This window comes from Manacus candei, unplaced genomic scaffold, assembly GCF_025592945.1.
Source record: "Manacus candei isolate 608988 ecotype Guabito, Panama unplaced genomic scaffold, ASM2559294v1 h1tg000049l, whole genome shotgun sequence".
NCBI lineage: Eukaryota > Metazoa > Chordata > Aves > Passeriformes > Pipridae > Manacus > Manacus candei.
The window spans coordinates 18,767,413-18,781,294 of record NW_026138097.1 but is presented as its reverse complement, the minus strand read 5'-3'; the positions used below and the strand labels follow the sequence as shown (position 1 = coordinate 18,781,294).

The 13,882-nt window shown below is 38.2% G+C and overlaps 1 protein-coding gene across 1 annotated transcript; it reads left to right on the top strand.

Annotated features, from left to right (window-relative positions):
* Window positions 1-200: 200 nt before the first annotated feature.
* Window positions 201-8,951, top strand: LOC127476260 (ovalbumin-like). Its single transcript, XM_051798950.1, has 9 exons — window positions 201-262; window positions 1,632-1,757; window positions 3,396-3,580; window positions 4,152-4,202; window positions 4,794-4,922; window positions 5,620-5,737; window positions 6,388-6,530; window positions 6,708-6,863; window positions 7,906-8,951. The coding sequence occupies exons 3-9, from the start codon at window positions 3,413-3,415 to the stop codon at window positions 8,290-8,292; spliced, it is 1,152 nt and encodes a 383-aa protein (XP_051654910.1). The 5' UTR covers window positions 201-262; window positions 1,632-1,757; window positions 3,396-3,412; the 3' UTR covers window positions 8,293-8,951.
* The last annotated feature ends 4,931 nt before the right edge of the window (window positions 8,952-13,882 follow it).

Genomic DNA, 13,882 nt, shown 5'->3' with positions numbered 1-13,882 from the left:
ACAGTTCCTTGCCTTGGTGAGAGGCAAAACCATCCTCCTTTTCCTTGTTATGTCACTAGGATATCACAGTGTGTCAGGATCATCTGGTCTACATTGATCTGTATATTAACAAACAGATATGAAGAGCCAAGTAGAATAAATGTACACAACTTGTTACCGGTGTTTGATAGAACAGATGGAGAAGATTTTTGATTGACAACACACTTGTAAGACTCATTCTTGATTCCTTTTCTCCATTCACATACCAATATATATTTTATAGGTAAGGACAATGTTTTTTTGAGGAGCACTTCTATCATCACAAAAAGCAGACAAGTTTTTTATGCCTTCTTAAAGGCTGAAACAGGAGCAGTAGGTCTGACTTAAAAAAAAAAGTAAGAATTATTCTGTGCTTAAGTATAGATATGTATCTGCCAGCCTACCCGTGGGGAAAAAAAAAAACAACCCCAAACTAAACCAAAACACTTAGCTGATACCTATGGAGTAGAGATCTAATGAAAAATAACACTTCCACTACAATCTTGTCTTGTTTAAGCCCTCAGACTGCCTTGGTGATAACAACTCTGCTATCAAGGAGAATGTAGATTTCTACGCCATGTTTATTTTTACAAAATAAATCAAACTGAGACAAAGAACACTGCACTGCTTAAACTTTTGACAGCAGTACAGGAGCCTACCTCTTCTTAACAGGGATCACAGTCACGTCCCATATGTTGGAAAGACTTATGTCATACAGACTTCAGGATTTCCCCTCCTCCTTTTTTTAAAATCACATAGTACTTTACAGAGGTCAAAATGGTTTCTTTACTGTTTGTCCCTTCTATTATTTCAATACAGAACAATAGTTTTTATAACTGAAATGTTTTTATAATTGAAATATATTTGCTATTGTATATTATGATTGTCCCACAGAGCATGAACACTCCTCTAGCTAGATTTCACAGTTCCTCTGTCATCTGTCAGGCCATTAAGTTACTCTTTGAAGATCTGAGAGAGACACTGTAAGTGTATACTACAAACACACTTGGATATTTTTACTTTGTCGAAAGCTATGTTTTGCTATTAAAGCCCAGAGAATAAACTAGTTTGCTATAAAACCACAATCACTAAAAGATTTTTTTTAAACATCCCAGCTTTTCAAAGAAAATGGGCCTGTTTTTAACTTTCATCTTAACTGGTTTTCTCACATGCACCCTTCTTTAGTTCCCCAGTTTTGTTAGTAGACTAATAGGTCAAGACCTGTTCTCCTTTTCTTCTGTTTAGCATGGCTTGGGTGCATTTTGTGCATTCAGAAAGGATTAATTGATAGAGAGTTCTGGTCTGTTACTACAACCAGAATAACAATTTGACTAATTATTGACAGGTTGACTAATAACTGCTACTTATGTGCTCCACCACTAAGCTGTTCACATTTTTTGTTTTTACTGCCATCCCAGTACCTAGTTGCAAATGAGGCTTTAAGGAACATAAGCATTATTTCCCAGTTTTTTCTTCAGCCGTACTGATGTACTGATGGAAAGCACTGTTGTATAGAATAAAAAACTAATATTTGCTCTCCCTTCAATCAAAAACAAACCCACTGAAACAAAAAAACTGACCTAATACCATTAAATTATTTTTATGGTGTCAAGGATCAAACTTCTGAAAGGCAGCAGTGGGTGGCTCACAATTCAGACTGTATAAATTCCCAAGGACTCAGCCAGTATGTCTACATACAGCTGGAAAGCTGTATTACCATTGGTGCTGAAACTCAAAAGGTAAGCATTTATTATTTCAGGATTATGACTAAACTTAAAAAGAGAGTAAATATTGTTCTGTGTTTCATATCTTTGCTCTAGAAATCATTTTTCAGGACAGAATATTTACATGATAGTCTCTACAAGTCTCACTCGTGTGCATGCATTCCACACTGTTTTATTATGTGTAAAATCTGAGTATCTGAGGTTTTTTTGGAGATTTTTTAAAAGTTATTAATTGTGCTTCAAATATTATTTTGTGCTTAAAATATGATTTTATTTCAGAGCATCCTATCCTACCATTCAGTATCTTTTAAGTTTTATTTTGGCAGTCAAATAATAAGTTTGCTTGGTTGACCTCTGGTTTCAATAGAGTGCACTGAGGGCAAAACTGTGCCATACAGTGAATTTGATAAGTTTATTTTAGTGTGAAATTTCTCTAACAGTTGCATCCCTGGAAAATATAGCTGGTGAACACTACACAAGATAAAAAGGTGTGTGGATGTACAGATGTACAATTCTTAAATAACCTATAAATGGGAACATGTATACAGAAAGGAAAGTGAGAGAAATATGTGTGTGAGTGTATGTGTATATCCAAGAGTACAGTTACAAAAAAACCTTGGTTGAGCTTAAGACTTCAAAGATAAACTTGAGATCCCAGCATTTAGCTCCTACATAAGAGGCTGGATTTTGAAAAACAACAAACTTTCGAAATTCCTATAAATCACAAGATGGAAACTAAATCCATGCTGACCTCAGAAGCTGTGCTTTATATAAGCACAGTGGCTAGACAGGACTTATACCATCCAGCACTTTAGAGTAGCCTCAGACAGAAACAAACATAAAGCTTTTATTGGTCTATGTCACAAACAAATATTCATTTAATTGTGCTGAATGACTGTACACATAGCTATTTTGTCATATCTGCCTTTCTCTTCTACCTGAATGCCACTAACACAATTTAATTTCTCAGGAAGGTTATAGTGTAGTATATTTGAGCAAAGCAAGCTGTATCTGAAAGCACAATAGGATGAAACACAAATTTTGAGCATCAGTCTTGCTCCTAGACTTTGTACCTTAGACAAATTATATCGCCTATCCATACTTCCATTACTAAAACAAAGGTAAAGCTACAGGCCTTTGAAGATCTACTGACTTTAAGTACTGTGCAACAAATAGATATTTTACTGCACTTACTTTTAAAAAACAAAAATAGCCAGCCAACCTCTGATTTTACTTATATCTGTCCAAAATTAGAGTAAGTCTAACGTAATTTGCACTTAAATTTCCAGCTTTGCAAGTATATCAAAGGTAATATTTTCTTATTTTCATCAAAGCTACTACAAAGTACTAAGGAATTCTAGCCTTCAGTGAATTAAATAAGTACAGGCAACTCTTGTTTGACTGCTTTGAAAAGGTAAACAGACTTAAGACCTCTGAGGAACTGTTACAAAAAGGCAATGATACAAATGCAGAAAGAAACAGATTTATGAATTCAGAGTTTCTAACATTCATGACAGGTGAGAATAACAGTAGGCGTGTTACCACAGAATGATTTCAAACCCATTTGTTTATATTTCATTGCTCGAAAACTGCTATTAAACCTGCTGTGTTTGTATGCTATGCCATTACATTGTTATTCTGCTTCTGCTCTAGACAATACTGGTTTCACAATGGGCTCCATCGGTCCACTAAGTGTGGAGTTTTGTTGTGATGTATTCAAGGAGCTAAGAATCCAGCATGCCCGGGAGAACATCTTCTACTCCCCTGTGACCATCATTTCAGCTCTGTCCATGGTCTACCTAGGTGCAAGAGATAACACCAAGGCTCAGATAGAAAAGGTGAGGCTACAGTTAAGGATTTAAACCCTCCTGCTGCTCAACAGCACTTAATGATATAGCATCCCTTGCATAAATCAGAGGCTAAAAAATGTACATCCAGAGTTATCAAAAGCTATGGCCACCTCAAACTCAAGGATTTAAATTTTAACATTGTTAGCAACAGGATTCTCAAAGACAACAACACGTTGTAGTGGTCCTTGATTTGGAGCAAGGAAAGGAGACAAAATCTCTAGGGAAAGAGCCAAAATATCTCCAGACTAAGTGCTTCATGTGCTTCCTACAGCTCTCACTACTTCCATAGTGGGTGGCTGGCTTGTTACCTAGAAGAAATTGCTATTATTGATAGCACACACTGGAGCTGATTCCTAGCTGTACAATAGAAAAAACATCATCCACACAGGCAACAGCAGGCATGGCTATTCACAGATGGTACAGATGGATTGCACTTTTTGAGTCATCCTGCTTCTCAGTTAGCCAATACGTTTGCTTCAAATCTTATGTGTTAATCTCAGTTGCATAACCTTTTTCTTGTCATACCTGTTATTTCAACTACTGTTATTCTCAATTACAGGCTGTTCACTTCGATAAAATCCCAGGATTTGGAGAGAGTATTGAATCTCAGGTACAGAAAAAATTCATCTCCTTCTCTGTGTCACTTTCTCCTGGGAGCAAAAACTATCAGATAAAACAGTCTCTTAGCAGTTCAAACCCTTCTCCAGCAAGCAGTTAGTGCTCTGCATCCAGCATTTGGGGGAACACTACATTCATAAGAACAGACAGAGAAGGCAGGTAACTGAGGATTCAGAACAAGCATAAAATGAAACCCATTACCATAATATTGGGCAAATAGGGCAAAATTACAGATATTTGTATGATTAGGCAAAATAGCCGGATGTTACTGGATTAATGGGACTGGTTGGGAATGGAGGAAAGCTTACCTGATCTGCTGGAGCTACACTACTGTAGCAGGTAATTAAGAGTCCCCCTGAGAAAGCTATGAGGAAATTACAGTTAGAAAACCAGCACGGAATTGTACATATCACAAAAACACTATATCATCATAGTTATAGCAACCAGGCTCAGGATAAACAGTTTTACAAGCAGAAATGTCTGAACTACTCTACTCCTTTCATATAGCACATAAAACCTACTAATCATTAAAACTAGGATAACATCATCTGTCTTTTTATTTGTGTTCCTGTCAACGATGCAGTGCGGCACATCTCTGAGCATCCACACTTCACTTAAAGACATATTCACCCAAATCACCAAACCAAGTGACAATTATACAGTTGGCATTGCCAGTAGACTTTATGCTGAAGAGAAGTATCCAATCCTGCCGGTGAGTTGCTCTAAGGTCTGATCTGAATATATTTTCACGTCAAAGCTGTACCTTTCTGTAATGCAAAAAGCACTGTCAGAAGTCTAGGTTCTGCAAAAGAAATTTTCTTCTATATAGAAGAAAGGATTCATGACTTCTCTCTATCACAGCCATAACCCTTGACAGTCTTGAGAAAAAATGTGGCTAGTCAAAAAGATGTTTGTACATTTTTTTGTGCAAAGTATCATAACAATCCAATCAAGTCAAAGTATAATTAATAAAGGTAATTTTTGTTGGTAAAAGTTAACTGCAAATGTTTTCTCTACTTGAAAAAACCCCTGAAAAATAACTTCAGATTCTCAAAAATATTCCAATGTTTTCCATTGAAAGGAACATTTACTTTGAAATTAGAGGGAAATACCACTGAAAAATAAAAATTTTAAAAGTGGGAAAAATGGAAAAAAATCCATACTTAACTGAAATGAATGCCATTTTCTAACCAAATTAAATTCCAGAAAATATTTTTTAAAAATGCGGGCAGATACTCTTGCTTGAAACAATGAATGTAAAATCTTAAGATGCTTATGAACTAGAATAATGGCTTACTGATTAGCCTTAACAAGCGGATTATTAATATCTGCTAATTTCATTCTTGCATTTTACATTTGCAAAATGCTTTGACGTTCTGCTCTGAAAATGGCATATTCTTCCTTTGCAGGAATACTTACAATGTATTAAGGAACTGTATAAGGGAGGCTTGGAACCTATCAGCTTTCAAACAGCTGCAGAACAAGCCAGAGAGCTCATAAATTCCTGGGTTGAAAGTCAGACAAATGGTAAGAGGAAGCCAACTATCAGCATAGGTAGTTGTCACTATGTTTGAATAGCATATGAGAAGGAGAAAAAAACCTCTAAAACCTCTCCCTCTGCTCCTTCTCCTGGATAATAGATCAGTTCCCAATATAGAACTATCATTTAATGAATATTTTTTCCTCAGACATACCATTTTAGAAGGCTCTCTTTATCTGTAGGCACTTTGTGGATATGTAATACTTCCAGTCTAGATAAAAGGGACAGCACTAAAATATGCTTTGTACACATTGACAAGTGGTTTGACACTAATGTTTCAACTTTGGTTTGAAGCAAAAGGTATTAAATGTTTGATTTGGAAACCATCCTGGGACAAAAGGTTCCAATAGTTCCTCCCATTGTCACGAAATACACTCATTTTGTAACAAGTAGATCTCTGGGTCTTATACCCCTCACTATAACTCTTTATAGCGAGGAAAAATACAGCCATTGCCAAGAGCAGTGAGCAAATCAACCATGGAAGTACAAGATAACAGCTACAAAACCAAAACAATGTCCCTGTCCTACACTTCTCTCCACAAAATTTTTACCCTTCATTTAATGTTGTGATTGCCAAGTAAGGTGTGTTATACACAGGTATGTTACACGTGTTCTCTTTTCCTATGTATTCTTACAGGAATGATCAAAAATATCCTTCAACCAAGCTCTGTGAATCCAGAGACTGATATGGTCCTTGTCAATGCCATTTACTTCAAAGGACTGTGGGAGAAAGCATTTAAGGATGAAAGCACCCAGACAGTGCCATTCAGAATTACTGAGGTATGTGTGCATAGATTCCCTTAAAGGTGTCATCTTCTAGAATTTATGAAGGGAGTTGACAAGCTGTTATATATCCTTCCTGAACAGGAGCAATTAGCATTTTAAACCATAAGTAGACATTTCTACACTTTAAGAATGATCTTTGTGAAAACTGTATTATCTTGTTTGGTTTTGCAGCAAGAAAGCAAACCTGTGCAGATGATGTTCCAGATTGGTTCATTTAGAGTAGCAGAGATTGCCTCTGAGAAAATTAGGATCCTGGAGCTTCCATATGCCAGTGGGCAGCTGAGCCTGTGGGTGCTGTTGCCTGATGACATCTCTGGCCTGGAGCAGGTATGACCCTGGCAGTTGGGTTTCAGAAAACCACAAAAATGGTGAAATTTAGGTGCTGAAGAGCTCTTCATGATAAAGTTGTCTTAAAGCACAGATCTAAATACTGGCAACATGTGATTGTTGCATAGAAGCATGCAGTTGTCTCAGTGGTCCTCCAGTAGTTAGTGATGAGCATGGATTGCTTAAGGAACTGCTATAGTGGGTTAACCATTTGTCACTGCAGAACACATTCTTCTCAGATAAGCAGCTGTTATGCCAGCAGCTTGAACTCCAAAGGTTTTATATCTCCATTCCTGCACACTGACGAGCTTCCTGCGAAATTCATGTTAGCTCGACTATTCATAATTATTACTTGGTTTGACAGCATACAACATGTTTCCTTCATACCTTCAAAAATTAAAGTATCTAAAAACTGAATATGAGGAGTAATGGAATGGTTAAAGCTGTTTCAGAAAGTAAAATGTGTATGACATACTATTGTTGATATGAACAGAATACAGTCATGGGATATTGCCATTAGGAGGAGTGCAGTTTGAATAGGAAAAGTGATGTAAAAAATCAGAGTTCATTGAAATGACTTTACACTAACTCAAAGAATTTAAATTATAAAAAAAAGAGACATTTGAACATAGCTAAATTTCTTCAGTAATAACTGATCATTCAGGTATTAGTAATAAGCTACCATCAAAACCTTGTTACTTTGCAGTCTTAAATGTAGATAGAGCTTATACCTCATAAGTACAGAATGATTTTTGGAATATATTTCTAAAGAAAAGAAGATAAATAGGCAAGACTTTTGGTGAAATTTGCTGAGTAGCCATTTCATTAAGAAAATTAATTGGCAGTGAGCCTATTAAAGAAATAGAAACAGGACAGCAAAGCAAGGTTTGCTTTTCTCTTCTATACATATTGATCTGCATACACCTAGAAAACAGTATGACAAGAGCAGTTAGTTTAAGGGAAAAAAACCCATAAAGAGTTCTACATTGCCACAAAAGTTGTCCTGTCATCCCAGAGGTCTAATTTGCTTGTCTTCTTGCAGCTTGAGACTGCAATCACCTTTGAAAATCTGAAGGAGTGGACCAGTTCTACTAAAATGGAAGAAAGGAAAATTAAAGTTTATCTTCCTCGCATGAAGATTGAGGAAAAATATAACCTTACATCTGTATTAACGTCCTTGGGTATCACTGACCTGTTCAGCTCATCAGCCAATCTCTCTGGTATCTCTTCAGCAGAGAGACTGAAGGTGTCTTCAGCCTTCCATGAGGCGTCTATGGAAATCTATGAAGCAGGCAGTAGGGTGGTAGAAGCTGGGGTGGATGATACAAGTGTCTCTGAAGAGTTTAGGGTTGACCGCCCTTTCCTTTTCTTGATCAAGCACAACCCAAGCAACAGCATCTTCTTCTTTGGTAGATGCTTTTCACCTTAAAGATAGGGAAGCTGAAAGAGTTTCTGTCTCTCATAGCAAGATCCAAAATGCTGCATTATCAAGGGTAAAAAGAAACACATACTCTCTCTTTCATCCATATTTTCTAAAACCAGAAGGTTTTATTAAAAAAAAAAAAAGAAAAAAAAAGAAGTTAGGGCAGAGAAATTATGCCATGAAAACATAGGCCCTTTGCCTTTCCTTCCTGCAGAGGAAGGATTACTTACTTATGCATGAAGAATTAATGGAGTGAAAATTGGACCCAAAGAAAGCATGGGCATGAACAGAGTGCAAGTTAACAATAATGGTGCCGAATCATCACACTGAGAAAACACAACCCACTTTATCAGCTGAAGTTTTATGAGGGGAAAAAAATGCATCCTTCTAATTAAGCCAGGTTTCTCTATGAACAAATTTTGTGGTGACTTCTCTGGAATAGTCACTGGAAAGTTCCCAGATTAAACTCTAAACTATCATACCAGTAGGTATGGTTGGTACCATACCTACTCTGACAAAGCAATTGATTTTATTTTCTGCTCCTGATCCTGCAGGGCTCTTCCTCACTTTCTGGAGGTCCATTATAGGAATCTTATAATTCATATTTCTCCTTAAATCTTTTTTGCTTAATCATCATGACCAAATATGGCAGGGTGCTGTTCACATTTTCTCCATGTATCCATATATAATGGGTCTTGCAGATGTACTCTTTTGCTCCTTTTATCATAATAAAAACATGTTTAAGCAAATGCATTTCATTTGGAGTATTTCAAGTGCACCTGGGATAGGATAATCCTTATTATGCGTACAAGTTGGGGGACAAGAGGCTGGAGAACAGCCCTGTAGGAAGAGATCTGGGGGTTTGGTTTGATGGCAAGTAGAATATGAGTCAGCAGTGCCCTGGAAGCCAAAAGGGCCAACCACGTCCTGGGGTGCATCAGGCAAAGCATCATGGGCCAGTCGAGGGAGGTGATTGTTCTGTTCTACGTTGAACTGGTTGTGGCCACACCTCAAGTACTGTGTGCAGTTTTGGGTGCCTCAATGTAAGAACATCACACTAACAGAGTGTGTACAGGGGAGGGTGATCAAGATGGTGAAATCTCTTGAGGGCAAGAGTTACAAGGAGTGGCTGAGGTCATTTGGCTTGTTCAGCTTGGAGAAGAGAAGGCTGAGAGGTGACCTCATCACAGACTATGACTTCCTCAATGGGGGTAGGAAGAGGTGTTGATCTCTCTCTGGTGACCAGTGAGGGCATGAAGATATGGAATGAAGCTGCATCAGGGGAAGTTTAGATTGGACATTAGGAAAAGTTTCTTCACCCGGAGGATGGTTGGTCACTGTAACAGTCTTTCCAAGAAATGGTCATGGTACCATGCCTCTTAGAGTTCAAGAAGCGTCTGGACAATGCTCTTAGTCATATGGTTTATTTCTAGGTAGTCCTGCGAGGAACAGGGCGTTGGTCCCTTCCAACTTGAGATATTCTATGTTTCTATGATTCTTTTATCAGAATTTGTTCACTGATTTCAGAGAAGTGAGGAATGAGAGGCTGTCCTAACTCTGGGCTACAATATTGATACAATATTGATAAGCAGTGTGGAAGGCAGCTGGATATGTGCAGAATCTACATATCACTGAGACCACAGCATTGCCTCAGAGAGTCCAGGGGAATGGGAAATGGGAAGGAGTTTTTCAGTTATCTTTGTGGCTGGTTTTATTTAGTAACTGAAGAGAATAACCATGCTAAGAGACATGACATTTATGGCAAGTTAGTTTTTCTCTAGAATTAATTATTCTTCTCTGTCCCTGAAGCAAGAAGGGAAACAGAACTGTGAGGAACTGTTACAGAGAAGTACCAGAAGAGTGAAAGAGAAAGGTTTTGGAGAGTGCAGTTACTGCAAGAAGGCTATGCTTTTTCCTGATCCCAGTATGTACAGCATAGCATCAGTGCTGGGTGGTCTGCGGTGGAATGTTTTTTCACTTCCACCAGACAGTATTTTGCTTGTTCTACTTGTTTTAACTTTCCCCCTTCATCCTCCAAGATAACACATACTTTGGCAGGACCTAGGGGACATGACTTGCTGGGAGCAAACATGGTCTTGCAAAAGAAGGAAGATAACATGACACCACCTTCACTAGTGTGTAAATAGTTTAAATATTTTCCTTTACTTTCCTTTAACTTAGTTGATTGTTTGCCAAGAGATAACAAATGAGGAAATTTATTGCAAGAGGGCTAACAATGTGTTTACTATTGACCTGGAGTTTCTGTTGATCTCCACATAGAAATAGGGCACCTAAATTCCTTAGGACACTTACTTTCAGTAGATTTGTTCTAAAACTGCATTATTTTCAGGCTGTTGTAGTTCTTATCAATTAAAACATACTTCTTCACAAACAGAAGACACAAAGAAGTACATTTGATCCTGTATGTAGACAAATAGTTTCAGTGCTGTCTCCTGATTTCTGTTGACTTCTCCTGCCAGCACAGCAACAAGCAGCGATATTCTTGTCCTCCATAGTCACTTCCTTAACCAGCTGTGCAGTCTGTCCATCCCTAATACACAAAAATAAAATAAATAAATATCCCCTTCCCAAAAAAAAATGCAAAAACAAAACCAAAAAAAGAAATATGCATTCCCAGTCCCATATTTTCAGAGACTAAAAACTTTGAAACCATTTTGGGACTTGGCAAATCACACTCCTATTAAGGAATGGATGCTGGAGTTCTCAGATCTTAAAGAAATATCTGTCTAACCACTAAAATTTTCAACAGCCTTTCACACCTGAGGTACTGTAGCTTCTGTATTAAGAAGTACCTAAAGTACAGGACTATAAAGGAACAAGCCTGGACCTAATCCCAAGTTGTATGCCAGATATCAGGCCCCCATTGTCCACCATGGAACAAATCCTCTCCTTTGTGCCAATAGATGAGGCTATAGCTTCTTCTCTCCATCCTCAAAGAAGCAAAAAGTAGGACTATGTCACAAAGACTTCAGCCTTCTGCCGTGTCATGAAGTACACGTAGATTGCCCTCTCATTTACCCCCAGTATTTCTTTCAGCTCAAGTATGGAAGAAGGCTCATACTCACAGCTTTAGGCTCCATCTTTAGAGGCTTTTACTGCTCTACCACTACACCCCATATATATTTGCAATTTCACACATGCAAAGACACAACATTAATTCAAAGGGATTAGTGAGTTGTGCAGATATAAGACCACACTTGCTTGCTTTCCTGTGGTCTTACAATGGGAAGATAATTCCATAGAGATGACAGAAAGTGATCTTGGGGCCTTACTGTTTATTCCAGTACTAATTCTTCTAATATGTAAGAATGAAAATAATATTACACAGCTGAACAAAGTCAGTTATTTGCAAAAACTGGTGTCCTGAAGTTCATAGAGTTAGAGAACAACTTGGGTTGGAATAGGAGGCTAACAGTCATCTGGTCTTAACTTCAAAGACACACCAGGTTGCTCAGGGCCCTTCCCAGCAAAATTTTGCATATCTTTAAGTCTGGAGATTCCACAATGTTCTGACTAATTTAATTTTAAACATAAACATAAATATCACTATTGTATAAGAGGTGTCAACTATCTAGCCAGCTTAGCTTTCTATCACCAAATCAGAGTTGGACATGTGTGTGAATGAGTCCCACCAGTTCCTTCATTTTGATTCTCCCCTGCTCAGTCCAAAAAGCTCTCATTGTTTTCCCTCACTTTTACCCTCTTGTAGCCAATACAGAATATCTCTGAAAATCCCTAGGAGTGTTTAGTCACTCTGTGAACAGCAAATTCCTAGCATGGTTAACAGTGCTTAGGAGAAAAAGTGAGATAATAGACAGCTTCGTGCTGCACATTTTTAGTCCCAGTAGAGTAATTTATACTTTATCTCCATTTTATTCTATGTGGATTATCAGTGGGATATCATTTGCACCTGGCCTCTCTTTCCTCACTGTTACAGTATTAAACATCACAAGATACAGAGTTTAATATCATATAGTCCAACTGTCTTGAGACAGGAACAAATGCTCTCACTTGCATTCTACTCCCAGGAAAAAAAATTGTTCCAAATTAATTTTATGTTTTTATTTCTTCAATTTATTAATCATTTTCCTACTTTTTCTAAATGTTAGAAATAGCATGCCTCACTCTAAAATCATTGCAGGCAAACAATGCAATTCTATTAGTGGCATCTTCAGAGAACAGGAACAGGTTCCTGGAGGTGAGTAAATCCTTACAGTGGAAGGCTGACTTCTTAGTCACACAGGTAAAATTCCAGTGTTGTGGGTCTGACAAGAGGCCAAGATGGAGTGGGAGAATAGTGAGATGCCAGTGTTTTTGTAAGGTAGGGAATTAAAGGTCAACAAAGGAGGCAGAGGAGGAATCACTGAACTTTACAGAGCTGTGTGTAGTAGTTCCTCTTTCCTCTTCCCTCTTTTCTCTTTCATTCTGCCTCATTTCCCTTGAATGTAGTTCATTAACCACTTTCCCCAAGGTGCTTACTATCCCCACCCTCACCATGACCTCCTTTTTCCTCCTTGCCCTTCAGCAATCTTCTTTGGGCAGTGAGGGAAGACGGCAGGGCTGGGGTCAAGACTTGTTTCTAAGAAGAGAGATGTCAGGGAGAGGAAGGAAGTGGGAGGAGACTGTTACTGCTCCTGCTGCCTTGAGGGATCATCTGCCATGCAATTATGCTGTGTCAGCTACAGAGTCCAAGCTGCTTCTCAGCTGCATCTGCAGGAGGTGGGGTAAGGGCCCATTCCTCCAGCCACAAGCAGAGAGAAATTGCTCTGCCTCTCCTTACATGTCCTCTGCTAACTTTCCATTTCTCCTGCTAACTTTCCTTAGCCTGATGTTGCCTCTGTACCATTGAATTCAAATTATTCTTCACCTATGTCTTGGTCAGTCTATGTTCCCAGACAGCAACCACATAAGCAAGGGATACTAAGAAAGATAAAGAATATTAAGGAAGATAAAGCCCAAGGTCTAGAAAAGGAACAGAGATAGATCAAGAAGAAAATAAAGTCTAAAGCAGATGGAAGGGACAACTGCACTAGTTTTAAACTATGCAGAGAGAGTTCTGCTTTTGGCTTTGGAAGATCTAAAAAAGCCACAAATACCAGGCCAAAAGATAATGGAGCCATGAAGCTCTGCATGCAGCTGAATCACAAATGGAAAGGACCTCTCCAAAGAGTTTGGAAATGCTTTGGTAAAGAAGTGCAGATAATCATCAGGATAGTTTAAAAGAAGGTCTTCAGTGCAATACCCTGCAAGTTCACACTTTTGCAAGCCTCAAGAAAGGTTGAGGAACAAAATGAAAACTTTCCATCTTATTTTACCAGAGAGCAGAAACGAACATGAGATCATCTTGTCTTACTTGTCATGTATCATGTCATTAAATTGCCCCTTGGTCACTATTTCTAAAAGCTTGCTAACTTGAACCACGTAAAAGGATGTCAGGTCTCAAGAGTCTGAGATCCTTTGTGCAACAGGCAGTGAATGAGAGAGATGGAAAGATGGAAGAATCTTGCAATGGCAAAGGCATTGATAAGACAGGCTCAAGTGATGCTAATGACACCAGCTCACTCAAGGTCCTTCT